General features: G+C 45.8%; 1 protein-coding gene across 3 annotated transcripts in view; it reads right to left on the reverse strand.

The window, feature by feature from the left end:
• Window positions 1-886: 886 nt before the first annotated feature.
• RUSC2 (RUN and SH3 domain containing 2) overlaps window positions 887-25169 on the reverse strand; it is a 101226-nt gene continuing 76943 nt past the window's right edge. For all 3 annotated transcript variants that reach the window (XM_088473206.1, XM_088473207.1, XM_088473205.1), the window contains 6 exons: window positions 23692-23866; window positions 12792-12897; window positions 12605-12651; window positions 11519-12368; window positions 7585-7740; window positions 887-4483 (listed from right to left, as the gene is read on the reverse strand). In XM_088473206.1, the coding sequence (XP_088329332.1) occupies window positions 4327-4483; window positions 7585-7740; window positions 11519-12368; window positions 12605-12651; window positions 12792-12897; window positions 23692-23866 (1491 nt within the window). In that variant the 3' untranslated portion in view covers window positions 887-4326. The remainder of the gene's footprint in view (window positions 4484-7584; window positions 7741-11518; window positions 12369-12604; window positions 12652-12791; window positions 12898-23691; window positions 23867-25169) is intronic.

The raw sequence follows: 25169 nt of genomic DNA on the forward strand, positions 1-25169 counted from the left end.
TTAAGGATATCCATGCTTGAGTCCAGATGGTTAAATCAAATTTACTGAAGCTCAGACAATGAGAACAGGTAGTGACTAGTGAGCTTTGTGTTCGAGCAGCATAATAACAGAATTGTTACTGGGGCTGGCAATGGTAATTGGGAACATTGGGCAACTATGGGCCTAATCTAGAGCGAAGCACAAAACACGGCAAGAACACACCCACAAGAATGCGTCTGGCCGCTCGTGTCTGTAGCTTCAGTCGTAGGTGTCCTGAATTTTAAATAAAAGCTAACAACCAAGATTGGCGAATCCTGCTTCCAATTTGGGGGATACACATGTTTTATAGATAGCAGAGGGAGCACTATGGCCTGAGTATGTGGAGATCCAGCGTGCACAATGTGCACCACCATACACAGATACACGCCGTGACAAACATACATGTACACCAGGGGACGTGCAGTCAGGGGAGGCTGTCATGCTCCTGTGATTTGATATAAAAAGCATTAGAATAATACAAAGAAGATATGTATAACTTAGAAACACCTTTTTTTTTTGTCTATTGTAATTATTTTTATATGCCTTGGATGTGTCATGTGACCAGGAAGTGCCTTGCAGTGTATAGAAATCGGAGCTCACTCAGCAGCAACAAGAGAAGACACAGTGATGCAGGTAGGAGAATCAATGGACACTGAAGTTTAGTGTAGTGAGGGGAGAGTTACAGTGAGTAGGGGGTGAGACAGGCTCCCAGAACTCAGACCCATCTCCATGTGTGCCTCCCCAGCCATTGACCGGTACACTATTGTATGTGGGGGGTCTATCAATCTATTACCATGACACCAGGATCACTGGTTTGTGGGTGCAGCAATAATCTGCAGTATTGTAAGTAAATACCACACTCGCTGGATCTATTCAGAACCTTTTTTTATTAATATGCGTAATAAATAAACAAACCAATAAATATACATATATATGGCAAGAGACACCAAGATAACAGGCGCAGATGTAACAAACAAGGGTTCATTTCAGCACGAGCGGATGTACATAAGCCAGTACTGTAGGTCTTTTGTCTAACCCCTTCCCCAACCCCTGGGCTCTTCAGAGAATTGCAGTGGGTCAGTGGAAAATGTTGGGCATTAGGATGTGTAAAATAAGAGGATATAATAATGAGAGACCTACAGATGGGGAGTGGGATCATCCCTGCCCCACGCTGGTCCTGTGATGGGCGATACCTCTTTTTATTTACCACTTTGTATCTTTATTCCGATTGTAAGAGCACGCAGATCTGAGGCCTGAGGTTCTGCGCCAGAGACGGCTGCGGAGGTAATGGGGCCGACATGTTACATAATAATAATATTTCATAGTATAGTTTGCACCAGAAGAGGTATCCATTCAGTTACCCGCTACAACTATTGTCCTCATTCTCTGATTCCCAAATCCATCCACGGGATCGCGGAAATATCCAAAACACCTGATAAATAACACAGGCTTTAGTTGCGCGGGCTGACGCGTTTTACGCACGCTTTGGATGCGTTGCGCTTCCACTAATGCAATCCATTGTACTGGTATGACCGGCTAAATAAATGAAAAATAGGTTGTGTTCTAAAATATTAAACGCAGCCTAAATAGGTTACAACACAACGGTGGGAACAAGCCAATAAGGAACCATTATCTTGTTTTAGTTTGGGTTTCGGACGTTCTTTAGTGGCTGAAAAGTGCAATTACAGTGGATAGTTATGAAAGGAGCCAGACTGAGGTCAGATATGAGGATGGCTAATTTTTCCATCCCCAGTTACTGGCAGAAACTACCAAAGTTCTATATGTGCCTCTGTCAGTACCAGCAGGGGGAGCTATAGAGCGGATGGTATTCCTATCATTATAGTATTAGCTGCATACAAAGAGTCAGACATTGCCACCTACAGTGCGATATCAGAAATGACACCTCCCCTCCTCCTGTCAGCTCCCCTTCCTCCGACAATACTGGAGGGAGATGTATCAAAGCTTGGAGAGAGATAAAGTTCCAACCAATCAGCTCCTAGCTGTCATTTTTTCAAGCACAACCTGCAACATGACAGGAGCTGATTGGTTGGTACTTTCTCTCCACTTTATCCCTCTCCAAGCTTTGATACATCTCCCCCGCAGTCTTTCATGGGTATCTCCTGGTCTGACGCCCCCCCATCCCAACATCACTCGTATTAAAGTATACAAAGACCACCCGCTGACCACTTATAGCAGAAGCAGCCAGCTTGTGGTCTAAACCAATGGCGGCCTATTCATTCACAAGGGAGCGGCGATGGGGGACGTGAATAGATCCCAGTGAACAGATATAGCTGCGTTCTCATGGATAATGGTTCAGCCCACAATATGGCGGGCAAAGCTGCGCATGGGAGACAGATGCCCCTTTAAAACCTCCGTCCGCCTTATATTGCTGCCTCCGACTAATAATACTTGGAGATGTTGAGACAATGTATCACGCCTCTTTCATTCTCGGAGCCCCAGAACCTGCGCACTTTCCATCATGCTCCATTTTGTATTATGTGATATAAATTATTGTAGGTGTCTTGTTCCAGCCAGGAACAGGAGATACAAAGAACTCAGCATGAAAGCGCCTCAGGGGTCCCGATGGGGTCTGCAGTGCGTTACTCCCGGCTCCCCAGAGAAGCATTCGCTCATGCACAGGACAGAGAGGACAGCGGCAGGCCAGCCTCCCATTCCCACAGCCGCAGATCCACGCCCTGGGCGGCTGCCCTTTCATTTATACACGGGAGCGATACATCCAGGACAGCAGCGGCTCGTCACTATTTCATTAGATCTGCGGGAATCCTCCAATCTATATACATTAGTGCAGTCCAGCCCTGTCCATAGCCAGCCCCTCCAGCTTCTGTTACCGCAGTGCAAGCAGCCAGCACACACACTGCACTGCCACATTTATATATATACAGCTTGGCCTATCCATAGGTACAAGCACAACCGAGTATCTGTACAACTCCCAGACCCATCAAATATTCAGTACACTTACTCACCGGGTGCGGCATCTCAGCCATTAAGCGCAAATGCAGTGGTGAGGGGTCATGTGACCACAACACTGACAACATCACACTAAAAACTAGTTTAATGCCCCCCACCCCCCCCCCAGACTGTTGTCTTTTATTTATGTCCAACAGACACAAGTTATTTATTTGTAAGCTCTACAGATCAAAAAGTCACTGAAAATCCTAAGTGCGGCAATGAGTAAAGTGTTAGAATAGGGATACACTAGCTTATTATACATAGTCGTTCCAGTATTAGTTAATGATGATATTATTAACTACGCCACGATAAATATCTGTAATAATTCTCCATGTGAAATTACATCATTCTCATTAATTCAACTACATCGGAAATCAGGATCATTCACTAAATGTCTACAGGTTCCATTACGCCAACCTAAGTAACCGTACATAGCACTGAGAGGACCTGATACTCAAATCTCTATTACAACAGTTTGTATGTGTCCAAAACTTGTACCAAAATTGCTTGGCGTACCAGAAACCTACGTACCCTGCGTACCAGAAACTTTCACTCATCTCCTGCTGTTGCCACCGCACCAGCTTCAAATCCAAACCAGGCTCACACGCTGCAATTCTATCTCAACATTTTCCAAATGAGCCCTAAACATTATAAACCGTCTCTCTAGATCCACTCAGAACATCTCAAATCCTGAAATAACAGGTACCGGATATCATCCTACCACATATGGCATCAGCATAACTTTCCCAGTCGTTCGCTAGTCTCTTACACATCTTTCTTCTCCCTTCATCCACTTGAATTATTAAAAGAAAGCATTGTAATAAATTTGAAGCCAAGCTGATACATGATAACAAGTAACTTTCATGCCCTGTGCTTCCGGTAACCGAGAAACAGAGTGTAAGCTCTTTGGGTCAGACACTGTATGGGTTTTTGTTTGTCTTGCATAACCTATCCTAATATAAAGTTCTTGGACATTTAAGTGCTAAGTACAGGTGATGTCTGGTCGCCGGTCGGTAACGAGTTTCAAAATATGAAAGCGTTGGGAAAAGTCACATTTTCTTCTAAGATGTCTGCATGCACAGCTCACGTCAATATCACGCCTAGCACACGTGCACGTTGGTTTGGGCGCAGGAAGAAAGAATACTGTATTAATGGGACCTATCCCACACTTGTCAAATCCCAATGCTCCCGTTTCCTAGGAGAGGTTAAAAAACAGACAGCGAGCATGTTAGAGAATCCATTCTACGGAGGAACCAGGGGGAGATTGGCGGGTTCCTCCTGCCGGCATCAGAATGAACCTTGTCTTTGAGTATCTTGGGCGCACTGCGACACAAACTGTTATGAGTCCACTCGATCGGGCTGAGGAACAAATTTTAGGGGCATCAGCCCGTTCCGGGGTACGAGGCCACACCGCAGATGGTTGGATTGTGGTTCGTAGACGAAACTGTAGTCCTGCTGTTTCTGTTCTGTGCGATGGCGTAAAGGATCGGCCGGCCTGGTGGGTGAAGAATAGAGAAAATGCCATCAGCCAGAGTGACCTCATTGACTGTTGCACATAATCACGCTATATGGGAGAGAACCTAAGCATAGCGCTTTTTGGGAGGCAGTCCTGGTTTCCGAATGTATTTTCAGAAAGTTTAATACTGCATTTGGACAACATATTAAGTAAACATGGGTCTGTGTCTGCTCCCAAAGTCTATGGTGGTGGGTCAGGGGGGACTTTGTGTGCTTTTATGTTTCTGAACAGTGGCCCTGATTCAGAGCCGGACAATCTGACAGAGCGCTCGCTCTGAATCAGGGCCGGGCTATTTTTTTTTTTAACGGCCTCCTGCCCGCTCGCATAGCTGTAGGTGACCACCCACAGCTATAGCGAGCGGGCAGGAAGATGGTCGCGATGGTCAAGACCATCGCGACCATCGGGCTTGCGACGAGACCCTTGTGGTAGGGTCTTGTTGCCGCAAGCCCTGGAGTGCTTTCGGTTCAAACAGATCCAAAAGCGCTCCCACTGACATCACTTGTGATGTAAGTGGGGCCGGCCCCAGATGGTAGGTGTTCCCATGGGAACGCCTCCGTCTGGGCTGCCACGCCCCCGGCATGCCCACCAAAGGGGGTGTGCTGTCACTCACCATCGACAGCACGCCCCCTTTGGTACGAGACCCGGAGTGACGGCTTGCCCGATTTGGATGTAATTACCCTCGACAGCACGCCCCCTTTGGTACGAGACCCGGAGCCGGCTCCGTCGTGCGCATGCGCACTGGGCCACCATCAACCCGCTTGCGAGCGGTTCTGAATCAGGCCCAGTGACCACACTATTGCTAGAAATGTACAGAAGACAGACATCCAACTCATCCACAGTGATGGAATAGGAAAATGAGGAACATGGAAAACGACTGTAGAGCTGTATAATGTGAACACCGCGCCAACGTCTACTTTATATTGGAGATTATTTACAAGTTATTACTCTGACCGATATGCTGCAGTAACAATATAAAGACTGCTGTGCTGAAAGTGCGCCTGGAACCTATGCGACACGGTAAAATTCCCAGTCACGGCTACTTTACCGTCATTACTTGGCGATTGGTACTTTCCAGCAGCGCAGCGGAATCACATTAATACGGGCATGTCAGAGAACTTAAATGTAAACTCAATTTGTACATTCGCGAAGAGGAAATAAAAGAAGCTCTAATGTTCCCTAAATGTACGTATGTATATATATATATATATATATATATATATACTGTATATATGATCTAATGAAGTGAGGTGGTATCTGTAGTGAAGGGTAAAGACAACTGTAGTCAGTCAGGGGGCGGCTCACATGAAATAATAGACAGCTACGCATTTGTGTCATGGACGGCAGGCGCGCTAAATGTCAGTTAATACGTCTGCGCTGATGAACATGAGAAAGTAAGATATTGTACATTAAAGTAAGATATGTTCCAGTAATGTATGCGCTTGGGAGACAAACAGATGTATCTGCACATGAAAATATAATATAATTCTCCTAAACAGCCCCCACTATCATCTCAACACGTCTCTCCACCTCTCTCTCCCCTCCGTCTCCCTCTCCCCTCTGTCTCCCTCCCTCTCTCTCCCCTCTGTCTCCCTCTCTCCTCTGTCTCCCTCCCTCTCTCTCCCCTCTGTCTCCCTCCCTCTCTCTCCCCTCCGTCTCCCTCTCCCCTCTGTCTCCCTCCTCACCCTCTCCCCTCCGTCTCCCTCCCTCTCTCCCCTCTGTCTCTCTCCCTCTCTCTCCCCTCCATCTCTCTCTCCCCTCTGTCTCCCTCCCTCTCTCTCCCCTCTGTCTCCCTCCCTCTCTCTCCCCTCTGTCTCCCTCCCTCTCTCTCCCCTCTGTCTCCCTCCCTCTCTCTCCCCTCCATCTCCCTCCCTCTCTCTCCCTTCAGTCTCCCTCTCCCTCCCTCTCTCTCCCCTCCATCTCCCTCTCCCTCCCTCTCTCTCCCCTCTGTCTCCCTCCCTCTCTCTCCCCTCTGTCTCCCTCCCTCTCTCTCCCCTCTGTATCCCTCCCTCTCTCTCCCCTCCGTCTCCCTCTCCCCTCTGTCTCCCTCCCTCCCTCTCCCCTCTGTCTCCCTCTCCCCTCTCTCCCTCCCCTCTGTCTCCCTCCCTCTGTCTCCCTCTCCCCTCTGTCTCCCTCCCTCTCTCTCCCCTCTGTCTCCCTTCCTCTCTCTCCCCTCTGTCTCCCTCCCTCTCTCTCCCCTCCATCTCCCTCCCTCTCTCTCCCCTCAGTCTCCCTCTCCCTCCCTCTCTCTCCCCTCCATCTCCCTCTCCCTCCCTCTCTCTCCCCTCTGTCTCCCTCCCTCTCTCTCCCCTCTGTATCCCTCCCTCTCTCTCCCCTCCGTCTCCCTCTCCCCTCTGTCTCCCTCCCTCCCTCTCCCCTCTGTCTCCCTCTTCCGTCTCTCCCTCCCCTCTGTCTCCCTCCCTCTGTCTCCCTCTCCCCTCTGTCTCCCTCCCTCTCTCTCCCCTCTGTCTCCCTCCCTCTCTCCCACTCTTAGGGGTCTATTTACTAAGCAGTGTTAGGAGACAGAGTGAAAAGTGATAAGTCTGTAACCAGCTAATCAGCTCCCAACTGCCATCTCACAGGTTCTGTTTGAAAAATGACAGTTGGGAGCTGATTGGCTGGTACCTTATTACTTTCTTATCACTTTTCACTCTGTCTCTTAACACTGCTTAGTAACTAGACCCCATATTCTCCCTTTCTCTTCTCTCTCCCTCTGTCTCTCTCTCTCTCCCTGTTTCCCCACCTCTCTCTCCCCCTCTGTCTCTCTCCCACTCTTATTCTCCCTTTCGCTTTTCTCTCCCTCTGTCTCTCTCTTTCTCCCCGTTTCCCCACCTCTCTCTCCCCCTCTGTCTCTCCCTCCATCTCTCTCCCTCTGTCTCCTTCTGCCTCTTACTCCATCTCTGCCTTTCCCACCCTCTCTCTCTCTCTCTTTCCGCTTATCTCTCTCAATCTCTCCCTCTATCACTCTCTCTCACTCTACTGTGTGTGTATGTGTATATATATACTGGAGCATGGTATACAATGTGACATTATTATCAATAAATAATACACAGGGCCAAAGTCTCTGTATAGGAGCTACTTACCAAGGATTCTGCGAGCATGGAGATCCAGGCGAGCCCCCCTCTTCTGTCACTGCGGCTTCCTTCTCAGGAGCGGCATCTCCCCAGATTCCCGCACTCACCGTCTGAGCCACCATCTGGAACACAGACTTGTCCAAGCTCAGCCAGCCTGAGGGCGGCCTGCGGCAAAGAGAGAACCAGGTGAGTCCCCGGGCGCTTACACAGAGCCAAGAACATAAACCGCCAAAGGGAAGGAACCTAGCCATGCAGCAGCGTGCAGGGGACCATAGAGACTATACAGGGAACATAGGCGGCTCTTACCGTCACCCTAGAACCTTACTGAGGGAATATTTCCTCTGGGGCCAGTTTTTGGAACGTGGATATACTGTATGCTCTAAAATAGTTATTACCCTTGATAAATGGATCATGCCTGTAACTGTCTTTACAAAAGTATATACAATGTCTGCATATGATGCCCACAAGCTGCCCGGCTGCAATCCAGCAACATCAGATAATAATAATAATGTCAGATAAATGGCGGTGTTCTTCAATGGCCCAACTGGAAGACCTGGTAAGACTGACTGACTTTAACAATATATTAATAATTGTGAAACTAGCAATAATAGCAGCAGCTCGGGTAGAGGAAATCCTGGGCCAGCCTTAATTTACCAGGAGGCTCGTGCCAATAGGTGGCTGTGTGAGAGGAGTAACCACGGGTGCCCCATTCATCCATCTCCAAACCCTGTCACTACAAGCGTATTTATCAACCTCTGCAGCCAGTCCCAGATTATTAAGAATCCTTATAGCCGCATAGCAATAAGGATCCTCTTTCTACTGAAATGTATCAATTTAAATCGCCGGGACACGGGCGGCGATATGCGATCGCTTTACTTCTACCTAAGGACACCGGGTGGCTACTGCTCCTGAGCGGCTTCTCATTGCGGAAAAGGCGCGATTGAGCATTAGATTGCCTCACTCTTATATAAATAACCCTTTCTGCAGGGTAAAACTAAAGATAACGTTAAAAAAAGTGAAACAGTCTCTTCTATTATATGTAGAAAAGTATTTTCTTGCAACCTAAAAACGCCATCTATTAAGTTACTTAGAAAACAAATTATTCAATGTACATTGATAGTGACGGCAAAACCCGCTAATTACACTGCACAACAATGATAATGTTTCCCATGTGAAAATAGTTACTTCTAATTGATGTCAGCATGCAAAGAATGAATATGACATTTATAACTCTCAGTTACCTCTGAGTTCCGAGATATAGCCCATTTATGACGATGTAGGGGTATTCCTAGTGAAGTGGGCAGAATGGAGAGAATCTTACCAGCTATCTGCGTTCCGCGCAGAGGGGGTGGGGCCTAATGACCCAATTAAATGAATCAGTTATTTGTCCCCTCCCCTATTCATATATATGTGATTCACGGGATTACCCACACAAGATAACTGTGGTGCACTGAGTGACAGCATAGGGAGCGATTCCTCCAAGACATTTCAGCAATGGAACAAAGATATCAGGGTAGGTGACAGTGACAAGAGATGCCCCAGAGGAGGAGTACAAGCGACAAGGAAAGAGAAAGCACCCCCATGTATAGGCCACTATATTACATAGTACTTTCCTATGCTGTATGTTTGTTTCCCATGCTGTATGTGTGTTTCGTATGCTGTATGTTTGTTTCCTATGCTGTATGTTTGTTTCCTATGCTGTATGTGTGTTTCCTATGCTGTATGTGTGTTTCCTATGCTGTATGTTTGTTTCTTATGCTGTATGTTTGTTTCCTATGCTGTATGTTTGTTTCCTATGCTGTATGTGTGTTTCGTATGCTGTATGTTTGTTTCCTATGCTGTATGTTTGTTTCCTATGATGTATGTGTGTTTCCTATGCTGTATGTTTGTTTCTTATGCTGTATGTTTGTTTCCTATGCTGTATGTTTGTTTCCTATGCTGTATGTGTGTTTCGTATGCTGTATGTGTGTTTCCTATGCTGTATGTGTGTTTCCTATGCTGTATGTGTGTTTCCTATGCTGTATGTTTGTTTCTTATGCTGTATGTTTGTTTCCTATGCTGTATGTTTGTTTCCTATGCTGTATGTGTGTTTCGTATGCTGTATGTTTGTTTCCTATGCTGTATGTTTGTTTCCTATGCTGTATGTGTGTTTCCTATGCTGTATGTTTGTTTCTTATGCTGTATGTTTGTTTCCTATGCTGTATGTTTGTTTCCTATGCTGTATGTGTGTTTCGTATGCTGTATGTGTGTTTCCTATGCTGTTGTTTCTTAGGCTGTATGTTTGTTTCATATGCTGTATGTTTGTTTCCTATGCTGTGTTTGTTTCCTATGCTGTTTGTTTGTTTCATATGCTGTATGTTTGTTTCCTATGCTGTATGTGTGTTTCCTATGCTGTATGTTTGTTTCCTATGCTGTATGTTTGTTTCCTATGCTGTATGTGTGTTTCCTATGCTGTATGTGTGTTTCCTATGCTGTATGTTTGTTTCTTATGCTGTATGTTTGTTTCATATGCTGTATGTTTGTTTCCTATGCTGTGTTTGTTTCCTATGCTGTTTGTTTGTTTCCTATGATGTATGTTTGTTTCCTATGCTGTATGTGTGTTTCCTATGCTGTATGTGTGTTTCCTATGCTGTATGTGTGTTTCCTATGCTGTATGTGTGTTTCCTATGCTGTATGTTTGTTTCCTATGCTGTATGTGTGTTTCCCATGCTGTATGTTTGTTTCCCATGCTGTATGTGTGTTTCGTATGCTGTATGTTTGTTTCCTATGCTGTATGTTTGTTTCCTATGCTGTATGTGTGTTTCCTATGCTGTATGTGTGTTTCCTATGCTGTATGTTTGTTTCTTATGCTGTATGTTTGTTTCCTATGCTGTATGTTTGTTTCCTATGCTGTATGTGTGTTTCGTATGCTGTATGTTTGTTTCCTATGCTGTATGTTTGTTTCCTATGCTGTATGTGTGTTTCCTATGCTGTATGTTTGTTTCTTATGCTGTATGTTTGTTTCCTATGCTGTATGTTTGTTTCCTATGCTGTATGTGTGTTTCGTATGCTGTATGTGTGTTTCCTATGCTGTATGTGTGTTTCCTATGCTGTATGTGTGTTTCCTATGCTGTATGTTTGTTTCTTATGCTGTATGTTTGTTTCCTATGCTGTATGTTTGTTTCCTATGCTGTATGTGTGTTTCGTATACTGTATGTTTGTTTCCTATGCTGTATGTTTGTTTCCTATGCTGTATGTGTGTTTCCTATGCTGTATGTTTGTTTCTTATGCTGTATGTTTGTTTCCTATGCTGTATGTTTGTTTCCTATGCTGTATGTGTGTTTCGTATGCTGTATGTGTGTTTCCTATGCTGTATGTTTGTTTCCTATGCTGTATGTTTGTTTCCTATGCTGTATGTGTGTTTCCTATGCTGTATGTATGTTTCCTATGCTGTATGTTTGTTTCCTATGCTGTATGTTTGTTTCCTATGCTGTATGTTTGTTTCCTATGCTGTATATTTGTTTCCTATGCTGTATGTTTGTTTCGGATGTTGTATGTTTGTTTAGTTTTGTGTTCTTATTTGTGATTGATTGAATTAAAACAACTGTTATTTAGTTTCTATCAAGAAAATATCAGATTATTTTAAATTGCTTTTCACTATGACTATATTACTAATGTACATACAGTATAGTGCAAGTAGTGTAGCTCAAAAAATAGAGCTAGTAAAAATATTCTGAAATCATTTTAGTTTTTCTTGACCTCAAATTAGTAATGTATGACTATTTTTACAAAGTAAACAAATTAAAAGTATTCATTTGTTGTACAGTGTAATTACACTCCATAACAATATAGATTAATTACAGTGTGTATTCACTAAAAGTGGGGGATACAATTTATTACTTTCAATCCTGGACCCCCACCCCAGAAACATCTCACCTTATGTAAATGGAGCGCTCGGTCTCACCTGATATTCTGCTTGCCCTCCCCCAGAGGTCTCCTGGACCCGAACAAGTGTCCCCACTTCCTGGCCGGGCTGCTTTGTGTGGCCTCTTTTCCTGTGTTCTCATGGACACCATGTTGCGCAGCCTTTTGTACGCCCCTGTTCTCCTTTTCTTGTCCACGTTTAAGTTCGTTCAGCACAGACTCCGGGGGACTTCCCATCCATGACTTCCGCTCTTCTTGTGCATTGTCTGCAGTCTCTTTCTTGGATGGTTTTCTTTCCACCATCCCTTCCAGGCTGGGACAGGCCTCCGCTCCTTCTACGACACCCTCTCTGGGTGGTGGTGCTTTTCTAGGTGTACCACCGCTTCCTGGCCTCCTCCTATCCTGATGCATGAACCTGGTCCTGTCAGAAGAGTTCTCTATGTAGACCTGGGAACTCTGCATCAGTTGGTACCACCAGCCTGCCTGCTTGTCGCGTTTCACCTCCATAGTATTCTCTTTCTTTTGCTCTTCCTCTATTTCCACAGCCGCGGCTCCCTCCCCTGTGGGTCTCTCAAGGTCTGATGCCTCTAGTGATGACCTCTCACAGCTCTTCTTCTCTTGGCTCCCCTGGTCCTCCTCCTCGCGGCTTCTCATGAGCTGGATGGTGGAGTGAACCGACTGAAGGAGGTCCTGCTTCACCCTAAGCATCTCTTTCTGTTGCTGCTGCTCCCGGCTCATTTGGACCAGGTGGTGCTCAAAGAGAAGGTCCAAGTCGAAAGGTAGAAGAGACAGAGGCTGGAGGAGAAGAAGGAGTTCTTCGAACAGAGTTTGACAAACTCCATGTGACACCGACAAGAAGCCAACCATATCATAGTGAGCCCAGATTATGTCTGAGGAAAATAGATACAATCCGGAGTTATTTTGACTAGTTCTACATTTATTTCAAGTAATAATTATTGAACGTTGGGGTGGCAAGATTCCTTAAGTGTTTATATTATGCCTGTAGAGGACATTCAGATATACAGGTGCTGTCCTAATGAGGCTTTTGCAATGAAGGGTAGAGTCACCTCATATATCTTCTGTAATTATGTGTACAAAGCTCCTGAGCACATTGTACGGTACCTACCTTCATGGTTGTACAGGTGGTTGAACCAGAACTCAACGGAACGGATGCTGGAAAACACAAGAAGCAAAGAATAAGTAACGAACAGTCCATTAAAGGAAAATCACAGGTGCCCCCCCCCGTATGAAGAGAAAACTCTTTGTAACAACTCGTTATTTAGGGGTTTGTGAAGCAGTTGAGAGAAACTCACTTAAGAAGGCCAAAGATGAAAGCGTTGAAGCGTAGGCTGTGACTGGACAGCTCAGAGTATTGGTTTACTTTCTGGCATAAGAAGTGCAGCAGTTTGGTGGAAGGACCTGGAAGGCAGGAGGAAATATCTAGATGAGTTTCATCCATTCACTCTTCTTGCCGACTCAGCTAGCCAAGACCTTAGACAACACTCCTAAATCAGTGATACCATGAGTGTCATGCGGGAGGCACAATGTAAACTGAGGGCACTCTGTTGCATAATGTGAACCGGAGGTATTGTGGCATAATGTGAATTGTGACACTACTGTGTGGTATAGTACGAACTGGGGCACTACTGTGTGGCATATTACGAACTGGGGCACTACTGTATGGCATAGTTTGAACTGGGGGCACTACTGTATGGCATAGTTTGAACTGGGGCACTACTGTATGGCATAATGTGAACTGGGGTAGTAATAAATTTTTAGAAAAAATGCGCAATAAAACTTACAGGTAAATACAGGTAAGAGAAATACACAGGAGTATACACCCAATAAATACTCAGAGTTATGGAGCGTACACACGGTCAGATTTGTCAGACTTGTCAGATTTGTCAGATGAACGACTGAACGATTAAACGATTTGAACGATGTGAACGATTTTACCAAAGTTTTGAACGATTTGAACGATTGAACAATTTTTGACTGCATTAAAATGAATGGAATCGTCCAAGTCTGACTGCAAACCCATCAGATGTCAGATATCGTTATCTGACAAACGGGAACGCGCATCGTTGATCGTCCATCGTTCAGGCATGTCAGATATGAACGATTTTCCTTCAGATATGAACGACTGAACGATTTTAAAATCGTTATCGTCCATATCTGAAGGAAAAATCTGATCGTGTGTACGCTCCATTACATAGAATTAGAAGTTGTGCAAATCTCTAAAAGCGCTCTCCACGTATCATACACACCAATGTCTAGAACACAAAGATGTGGCCAATAATCACCGTTTATAATAACGCCGCTTGGTAGTCTTTTTCAATTTAGATTTAATTGCAGATAATTCATATGAATCCCAAATATTCTGAATACACAGTTCCAGCTTCTTTAGGGAATATCAATCCTTATTTCCACCTTGATAGGTCTGTAGAAAAACGTGCCCACCCTCCCTTATGCACTGACCGGCAATATGGGTATAGGGGGACACAAAAAGAAACAAAAACATAGTGCAGATTCCATTAAAAAGCAGTAATGTAATAACAGGTTGCACTTACAATTTGCAAGCAGATAAAAGCATGTAATATATCTCCCATGGCAAATACAGCAGCAGACATCACTCCGGATGTTCAGGTCCACCATAAGGAACACACCCACCGATACTGCATATGCCAGGATTTCTTAAACAGGCGAGCCACGCTTAACGCGTTTCAGACACTACAGCCCTTCGTCAGAAGCGTGGTAGGCTCAAACCACGCTAGGTGAAAGCATTATAGTGTAGCATTATATGTTCTTATCCGTTCCTGCATCCTGTGTGCACACGGACTCTCAGAAGAAATTGTGACGTCTACAGCCCGGCCCCCGCCCCGGCCAGCAGAAGCAGCTCTCCCGGGGGGAGACTGTTCAAAGCTGTTAACACGTCATTCTTCTGAGGGTCCATATGCATACAGGACGCAGGAGCGGATAAGAACATAGGAGAGGTCTACCACCTACACTATAATACTTTCACCTAGCGTGGTTGGAGCCTACCACGCTTCTGACGAAGGGCTGTAGTGTCTGAAACGCGTTAAGCGTGGCTCGCCTGTTTAAGAAATCCTGGCATATGCAGTATCGGTGGGTGTGTTCCTTATGGTGGACCTGAACATCCGGAGTGATGTCTGCTGCTGTATTTGCCATGGGAGATATATTACATGCTTTTATCTGCTTGCAAATTGTAAGTGCAACCTGTTATTACATTACTGCTTTTTAATGGAATCTGCACTATGTTTTTGTTTCTTTTTGTGTCCCCCTATACCCATATTGCCGGTCAGTGCATAAGGGAGGGTGGGCACGTTTTTCTACAGACCTATCAAGGTGGAAATAAGGATTGATATTCCCTAAAGAAGCTGGAACTGTGTATTCAGAATATTTGGGATTCATATGAACTATCTGCAATTAAATCTAAATTGGAAAAGACTGCCAAGCCGCGTTATTATAAACGGTGATTATTGGCCATGTCTGTGTGTATTACACATGGGTGATATTTTATGTAAACATGATACGCGGAGAGCGCTTTTACAGATTTGCACAACTTCTTCTAATAATGTGAACTGGGGGCACTGTAATATAAAATATCTCCTTATAAATAGTGATGGCGTGCCTAGACAGCTTTAGGATTGTGCTTAATGCGCCATGAGCTGAAAATCTGTATTCTAAAAGCTGAGGGAGCAGTACTGATATAAAGAACAGGGGACCCCCTTAATCCAAAATAATAAAAATATAAAATAGGACACATACACCATTAAAACTGAAATGAATATACAACAACGCAAAACCATTGTGCAGCATCTTATTAAATATAAGTTAAATTCTGCTTTTATTTTCTAATCCGTCGTACCCCAAATTAATAAAAAAAAACCCTCACCCTAATCTAACACTGTATATAGTTGGCTAGAGGGGAGGGGGTGCCAGTTTAATGCAGATCACAGTGATTTAGCGATATGATCGATCATATTTCAGCGTTTGTTTTCTCGCTATTTGGACTGTGATGGATTCATCCAGGAAAAAAATAGACTTTATTAATGTGCGATGAACAAACCATTGGGGCGCACCGCGGCCAAAGAACGGTGATCTGCGAAGTCTGTGTATAGCATGAACTGCAGCGTGTGTTTGGGCAACTACAATCAGTGGTAACACTACCTGTGGTTCGCAGCGCAGTCAACGGAAGCGCGCTGCTGGGACCAGGAGGGAGACGCAACAGTACAAAATAGCTGCAGCTCCAACTATGAAACAAAGGAAGCCAAGACGTTCGGGGCGACACTTTACACATTCTATGCACAAAACTATAGATTACACTTCAACGTAAAAATAATTGTACACAATTCTAATGATGTCCCTTTAATATACTGGTGTCTGTGTTGGTGATGGGAGTGTCTGTGAAGATGATGGGAGTGTCTGTGACGGTGATGGGAGTGTCTGTGACAGTGATTGGAGTGTCTGTGATGATGATGGGAGTGTCTGTAATGATGATGGGAGTGTCTGTGATGATGATGGGAGTGTCTGTGATGATGATGGGAGTGTCTGTGACGATGATGGGAGTGTCTGTGATGATGATGGGAGTGTCTGTGATGATGATAGGAGTGTCTGTGATGATGATAGGATCATGGGAGTGTCTGTGATGATGATGGGAGTGTCTGTAATGATGATGGGAGTGTCTGTGATGATGATGGGAGTGTCTGTGATGATGATGGGAGTGTTTGTGATGATGATGGGAGTGTCTGTAATAATTATGGGAGTGTCTGTGACGATGATGGGAGTGTCTGTGATGATGATGGGAGTGTCTGTAATGATGATAGGAGTGTCTGTGTAGATGATGGGAGTGTCTGTGACGATGATGGGAGTGTCTGTGATGATGATGGGAGTGTCTGTGACGGTGATGGGAGTGTCTGTGATGATGATGGGAGTGTCTGTGACGGTGATGGGAGTGGCTGTGACGATGATGGGAGTGTCTGTGACGATGATGGGAGTGTCTGTGATGATGATGGGAGTGTCTGTGATGATGATAGGAGTGTCTGTGATGATGATAGGATCATGGGAGTGTCTGTGATGATGATGGGAGTGTCTGTAATGATGATGGGAGTGTCTGTGATGATGATAGGAGTGTCTGTGATGATGATGGGAGTGTCTGTGACGGTGATGGGAGTGTCTGTGATGATGATGGGAGTGTCTGTGACGATGATGGGAGTGTCTGTGATGATGATGGGAGTGTCTGTGATGATGATAGGAGTGTCTGTGATGATGATAGGATCATGGGAGTGTCTGTGATGATGATGGGAGTGTCTGTAATGATGATGGGAGTGTCTGTGATGATGATGGGAGTGTCTGTGATGATGATGGGAGTGTTTGTGATGATGATGGGAGTGTCTGTAATAATTATGGGAGTGTCTGTGACGATGATGGGAGTGTCTGTGATGATGATGGGAGTGTCTGTAATGATGATAGGAGTGTCTGTGTAGATGATGGGAGTGTCTGTGACGATGATGGGAGTGTCTGTGATGATGATGGGAGTGTCTGTGACGGTGATGGGAGTGTCTGTGATGATGATGGGAGTGTCTGTGACGGTGATGGGAGTGGCTGTGACGATGATGGGAGTGTCTGTGACGGTGATGGGAGAGTCTGTGATGATGATGGGAGTGTCTGTGATGATGATGGGAGTGTCTGTGACGATGATGGGAGTGTCTGTGAAGATGATGGGAGTGTCTGTGACGATGATGGGAGTGTCTGTGAAGATGATGGGAGTATCTGTGATGGTGACGGGATAGTCTGTGATGATGATGGGAGTGTCTGTGATGATGATGGGAGTGTCTGTAATGATGATGGGAGTGTCTGTAATGATGATAGGAGTGTCTGTGACGGTGATGGGAGTGTCTGTGATGATGATGGGAGTGTCTGTGATGATGATGGGAGTGTCTGTGATGATGATGGGAGTGTCTGTGACGGTGATGGGAGTGTCTGTGACGGTGATGGGAGTGTCTGTGATGATGATGGGAGTGTCTGTGATGATGATGGGAGTCTCTGTGATGATGATGGGAGTGTCTGTGAAGATGATGGGAGTGTCTGTGACGGTGATGGGAGTGTCTGTGACGATGATGGGAGTGTCTGTGGTGATGATGATGGGAGTGTCTGTGACGGTGATGGGAGTGTCTGTAATGATGATGGGAGTGTCTGTAATGATGATGGGAGTGTCTGTGATGATGATGGGAGAGTCTGTGATGATGATGGGAGTGTCTGTAATGATGATGGGAGTGTCTGTAATGATGATGGGAGTGTCTGTTACGGTGATGGGAGTGTCTGTGAAGATGATGGGAGTGTCTGTGACGGTGATGGGAGTGTCTGTGACGATGATGGGAGTGTCTGTGGTGATGATGGGAGTGTCTGTGATGATGATGGGAGTGTCTGTGACGGTGATGGGAGTGTCTGTAATGATGATGGGAGTGTCTGTGATGATGATAGGATTATGGGAGTGTCTGTGAAGATGATGGGAGTGTATTTGACAATGATGGGAGTGTCTGTGATGATGATGGGAGTGTCTGTGACGATGATGGGAGTGTCTGTGACGGTGATGGGAGTGTCTGTAATGATGATGGGAGTGTCTGTGATGATGATAGGAAGATGGGAGTGTTTGTGATGATGATGGGAGTGTCTGTAATAATTATGGGAGTGTCTGTGACGATGATGGGAGTGTCTGTGATGATGATGGGAGTGTCTGTGATGATGATGGGAGTGTCTGTGTAGATGATGGGAGTGTCTGTGACGATGATGGGAGTGTCTGTCAATGATGGGAGTGTCTGTGACGGTGAAGGGAGTGTCTGTGACGGTGATGGGAGTGTCTGTAATGATGATGGGAGTGTCTGTGAAGATGATGGGAGTGTCTGTGACGGTGATGGGAGTGTCTGTGATGGTGATGGGAGTGTCTGTGATGATGATAGGAGTGTCTGTGATGATGATGGGAGTGTCTGTGACGATGATGGGAGTGTCTGTGATGATGATGGGAGTGTCTGTGATGAAGATGGGAGTGTCTGTGACGGTGATGGGAGTGTCTGTGATGATGATGGGAGTGTCTGTGACGATGATGGGAGTGTCTGTGATGGTGATGGGAGTGTCTGTGATGATGATGGGAGTGTCTGTGACGATGATGGGAGTGTCTGTGACAGTGATGGGAGTGTCTGTAATGATGATGGGAGTGTCTGTGATGATGATAGGATGATGGGAGTGTCTGTGATGATGATGGGAGTGTCTGTGAAGATGATGGGAGTGTCTGTGATGATGATGGGAGTGTCTGTGACGATGATGGGAGTGTCTGTGATGATGATAGGATGATGGGAGTGTCTGTGAAGATGATGGGAGTGTCTGTGATGATGATAGGAGTGTCTGTGATGATGATAGGATGATGGGAGTGTCTGTGATGATGATGGGAGTGTCTGTAATGATGATGGGAGTGTCTGTGATGATGATGGGAGTGTCTGTAATGATGATGGGAGTGTCTGTGATGATGGGAGTGTCTGTGATGATGATGGGAGTGTCTGTAATGATGATGGGAGTGTCTGTGATGATGATGGGAGTGTCTGTAATGATGATGGGAGTGTCTGTGATGATGATGGGAGTGTCTGTGATGATGATGGGAGTGTCTGTGACGATGATGGGAGTGTCTGTGACGATGATGGGAGTGTCTGTGGTGATGATGATGGGAGTGTCTGTGATGATGATGGGAGTGTCTGTGACGGTGATGGGAGTGTCTGTAATGATGATGGGAGTGTCTGTGATGATGATATGATGATGGGAGTGTCTGTGAAGATGATGGGAGTGTATTTGACAATGATGGGAGTGTCTGTGACGATGATGGGAGTGTCTGTGACGGTGATGGGAGTGTCTGTAATGATGATGGGAGTGTCTGTGATGATGATAGGATGATGGGAGTGTCTGTGATGATGATGGGAGTGTCTGTAATGATGATGGGAGTGTCTGTGACGATGATGGGAGTGTCTGTGACAATGATGGGAGTGTCTGTGATGATGATGGGAGTGTCTGTGTTGATGATGGGAGTGTCTGTGACGATGATGGGAGTGTCTGTCAATGATGGGAGTGTCTGTGACGGTGATGGGAGTGTCTGTGACGGTGATGGGAGTGTCTGTAATGATGATGGGAGTGTCTGTGATGATGATGGGAGTGTCTGTGAAGATGATGGGAGTGTCTGTGACGGTGATGGGAGTGTCTGTGATGGTGATGGGAGTGTCTGTGATGGTGATGGGAGTGTCTGTGATGATGATGGGAGTGTCTGTGATGATGATGGGAGTGTCTATGACGATGATGGGAGTGTCTGTGATGATGATGGGAGTGTCTGTAATGATGATGGGAGTGTCTGTGACGGTGATGGGAGTGACTGTGATGATGATGGGAGTGACTGTGATGATGATGGGAGTGTCTGTGATGATGATGGGAGTGTCTGTGACGATGATGGGAGTGTCTGTGACAATGATGGGAGTGTCTGTGATGGTGATGGGAGTGTCTGTGATGATGATGGGAGTGTCTGTGACGATGATGGGAGTGTCTGTGACGGTAATGGGAGTGTCTGTAATGATGATGGGAGTGTCTGTGATGATGATAGGATGATGGGAGTGTCTGTGATGATGATGGGAGTGTATGTGATGATGATGGGAGTGTCTGTGAAGATGATGGGAGTGTCTGTGATGATGATGGGAGTGTCTGTGACGATGATGGGAGTGTCTGTGATGATGATAGGATGATGGGAGTGTCTGTAGTGATGATGGGAGTGTATGTGATGATGATGGGAGTGTCTGTGAAGATGATGGGAGTGTCTGTGATGATGATGGGAGTGTCTGTGACGATGATGGGAGTGTCTGTGATGATGATAGGATGATGGGAGTGTCTGTGATGATGATGGGAGTGTCTGTGATGATGATAGGAGTGTCTGTGATGATGATAGGATCATGGGAGTGTCTGTGATGATGATGGGAGTGTCTGTGATGATGATGGGAGTGTCTGTAATGATGATGGGAGTGTCTGTGATGATGATAGGATGATGGGAGTGTCTGTGATGATGATGGGAGTGTCTGTAATGATGATGGGAGTGTCTGTGATGATGATGGGAGTGTCTATAATGATGATGGGAGTGTCTGTGATGATGATGGGAGTGTCTGTAACGATGATGGGAGTGTCTGTGACGATGATGGGAGTGTCTGTGATGATGATGGGAGTGTCTGTGATGATGATGGGAGTGTCTGTGTTGATGATGGGAGTGTCTGTGACGATGATGGGAGTGTCTGTCAATGATGGGAGTGTCTGTGACGGTGATGGGAGTGTCTGTGACGGTGATGGGAGTGTCTGTAATGATGATGGGAGTGTCTGTGATGATGATGGGAGTGTCTGTAATGATGATGGGAGTGTCTGTGATGATGATGGGAGTGTCTGTGAAGATGATGGGAGTGTCTGTGACGGTGATGGGAGTGTCTGTGACGGTGATGGGAGTGTCTGTGACGATGATAGGAGTGTCTGTGACGATGATGGGAGTGTCTGTGACGATGATGGGAGTGTCTGTGACGATGATGGGAGTGTCTGTGACGGTGATGGGAGTGTCTGTAGTGATGATGGGAGTGTCTGTGAAGATGATGGGAGTGTCTGTGACAATGATGGGAGTGTCTGTGACGATGATGGGAGTGTCTGTGACTATGATGGGAGTGTCTGTGACGGTGATGGGAGTGTCTGTAATGATGATGGGAGTGTCTGTGATGATGATGGGAGTGTCTGTGACGATGATGGGAGTGTCTGTAGTGATGATGGGAGTGTCTGTAGTGATGATGGGAGTGTATGTGATGATGATGGGAGTGTCTGTAATGATGATGGGAGTGTCTGTGACGATGATGGGAGTGTCTGTGACGGTGATGATGGGAGTGTCTGTGACGATGATGGGAGTGTCTGTGACGATGATGGGAGTGTCTGTGACGATGATGGGAGTGTCTGTGATGATGATGGGAGTGTCTGTAGTGATGATGGGAGTGTCTGTGATGATGATAGGATCATGGGAGTGTCTGTGATGATGATGGGAGTGTCTGTAATGATGATGGGAGTGTCTGTGATGATGATGGGAGTGTCTGTAATGATGATGGGAGTGTCTGTGATGATGATAGGATGATGGGAGTGTCTGTGATGATGATGGGAGTGTCTGTAATGATGATAGGAGTGTCTGTGATGATGATGGGAGTGTCTATAATGATGATGGGAGTGTCTGTGATGATGATGGGAGTGTCTGTAACGATGATGGGAGTGTCTGTGACGATGATGGGAGTGTCTGTGATGATGATGGGAGTGTCTGTGATGATGATGGGAGTGTCTGTGTTGATGATGGGAGTGTCTGTGACGATGATGGGAGTGTCTGTCAATGATGGGAGTGTCTGTGACGGTGATGGGAGTGTCTGTGACGGTGATGGGAGTGTCTGTAATGATGATGGGAGTGTCTGTGATGATGATGGGAGTGTCTGTAATGATGATGGGAGTGTCTGTGATGATGATGGGAGTGTCTGTGAAGATGATGGGAGTGTCTGTGACGGTGATGGGAGTGTCTGTGACGGTGATGGGAGTGTCTGTGACGATGATAGGAGTGTCTGTGACGATGATGGGAGTGTCTGTGACGATGATGGGAGTGTCTGTGACGATGATGGGAGTGTCTGTGACGGTGATGGGAGTGTCTGTAGTGATGATGGGAGTGTCTGTGAAGATGATGGGAGTGTCTGTGACAATGATGGGAGTGTCTGTGACGATGATGGGAGTGTCTGTGACTATGATGGGAGTGTCTGTGACGGTGATGGGAGTGTCTGTAATGATGATGGGAGTGTCTGTGATGATGATGGGAGTGTCTGTGACGATGATGGGAGTGTCTGTAGTGATGATGGGAGTGTCTGTAGTGATGATGGGAGTGTATGTGATGATGATGGGAGTGTCTGTAATGATGATGGGAGTGTCTGTGACGATGATGGGAGTGTCTGTGACGGTGATGATGGGAGTGTCTGTGACGATGATGGGAGTGTCTGTGACGATGATGGGAGTGTCTGTGACGATGATGGGAGTGTCTGTGATGATGATGGGAGTGTCTGTAGTGATGATGGGAGTGTCTATGATGATGATGGGAATGTCTGTGATGATGATGGGAGTGTCTGTGACGGTGATGGGAGTGTCTGTGACGATGATGGGAGTGTCTGTGACGATGATGGGAGTGTCTGTGACGGTGATGGGAGTGTCTGTGACGATGATGGGAGTGTCTGTGACGATGATGGGAGTGTCTGTGACGATGATGGGAGTGTCTGTGACGGTGATGGGAGTGTCTGTGACGATGATGGGAGTGTCTGTGACGGTGATGGGAGTGTCTGTGATGATGATGGGAGTGTCTGTGACGATGATGGGAGTGTCTGTGATGATGATGGGAGTGTCTGTGACGATGATGGGAGTATCTGTGATGATGATGGGAGTGTCTGTGACGATGATGGGAGTGTCTGTGACGATGATGGGAGTGTCTGTGGTGATGGGAGTGTCTGTAATGATGATGGGAGTGTCTGTGATGATGATGGGAGTGTCTGTGAAGATGATGGGAGTGTCTGTAATGATGATGGGAGTGTCTGTGAAGATGATGGGAGTGTCTGTGATGATGATGGGAGTGTATTTGACAATGATGGGAGTGTCTGTGAAGATGATGGGAGTGTATTTGACAATGATGGGAGTGTCTGTGAAGATGATGGGAGTGTCTGTAATGATGATGGGAGTGTCTGTGATGATAATGGGAGTGTCTGTGATGATGATGGGACTGTCTGTGAAGATGATGGGAGTGTCTGTGGTGATGATGATGGGAGTGTCTGTAATGATGATGGGAGTGTCTGTGATGATGATGGGAGTGTCTGTGAAGATGATGGGAGTGTCTGTAATGATGATGGGAGTGTCTGTGAAGATGATGGGAGTGTCTGTGATGATGATGGGAGTGTATTTGACAATGATGGGAGTGTCTGTGAAGATGATGGGAGTGTATTTGACAATGATGGGAGTGTCTGTGAAGATGATGGGAGTGTATTTGACAATGATGGGAGTTTCTGTGAAGATGATTGGGGTGACTGTGACGATTACGGGAGTATGAGTGAGAACAATCAGACTTAAAGTTACCCAGCTGTGTTGATGCCTCCACCACTGTCCATGGCATATTTCTCCTCTGCCCAATGATTACATCCAGGACCCAGGGCTTCAGCCCATCACCCAGGATGTCCCTGATCGCTGGGCACAGGTATTTTAGGATCAGGTGTCCAATATTGGGGCTCACAGAGCTGTTGCCCAGCTTGGCCTGTACACGAGACAGGAACAAGAACATTTTTCACACAAGATGAAACCAAAGAATATACACGTTCCTTTTCCTATTTATATTCCTCAACTGATAACAAATGATCCGCACACATTTATTCATCCTACTGCTGAGCTTTGGCTGAGGGAACAAATACACATTTAGGGACAAGCTGCACATAAAACTGACTAGAATTGAACAAGTTGCCATAAAAAAACTAAATGAACGTGCTGTGGATGCGCCATGCTGCAGATGGCCTCTCTCCACCTACCAGTCCCATGAAGGGCAGAGGGGAGGGGCATTGACAACTGACAAAGCGGTCAGAGGAGGGCCTGTGGGGCCTGGGGCTGTCCTTGGGAACCAGGTGAATCTGACATATGGTGCATCCCCAGCAAAGAAAGAAATCACACTGCGCTTAGTAACGGCCTAATAAGCAAGAATGTACCAGAATTCAATTAGTATAAAATAATATTTTATATATTAGAGAAAAAAATAATAAAATAACACAATCTAATAAGATCAAATATAATCATTACATCATATGCACATACAATGGTCACAGAAAGATATCACAAAGTTAAAAATCACAGTAAGTTGGTTACAAAGTTGCTGTTCTGTTGGACATAGAAACTAATGAACCAATGAGTTCAAAATATTACTTTATACCAATTGAATTCTGGTACATTCTTGCTTATTAGTCCGTTACTAAGCGCAGTGTGATTTCTTTCTCTGTTTTAGGTTATATTCTCTGAAATCTGACACTTGACTTCCCACATTTGCTGCTAGTTTGATAAGTTTATAATTTTCTTTTATATAAGCTCATTAGCGCCGGAAGCTGGGTAGAGCATTCCCAGCAAGTACAATTCTATATTTTACATGAACTCATTGAGGGGTAGATGTGCTAAGCTCTGGAAAGTGATAAATTGGAGAGTGATAAACTACCAACCACTCAGCTCCTAACTGCCATGTGTAACGGGTCAGAGAAATAAGGGCACACGACAGGCACGTTCCCGGTGTACCAGAGCCTTTTAATGGAAGCAGACACTGTTCTTTAGCAAATACACATAGTAGCCAGGAATAGCAGGCCTAGAAATGAAATAAACAGGTGTACTCAAATAATCCAGCACCAAAGTCTCTAGAGTTCAGTCTGCTACCATGGATTGCAGTCACCTCCTGCCATGCTTCCCAGCACAGCTATTCAGTCAGTCCCTCGCACTAATCACACTCGGGCCTACTCGCTGGCCGCTATTCGGCAGCAGTGCCCAGAGCACTTGGTGAATGAAAGTTACTCTTCCTGTCTTCTGTA

The sequence above is a fragment of the Taudactylus pleione genome, unplaced genomic scaffold (assembly GCF_031769625.1).
Source record: "Taudactylus pleione unplaced genomic scaffold, aTauple2 ptg000131l, whole genome shotgun sequence".
Lineage (NCBI taxonomy): Eukaryota > Metazoa > Chordata > Amphibia > Anura > Myobatrachidae > Taudactylus > Taudactylus pleione.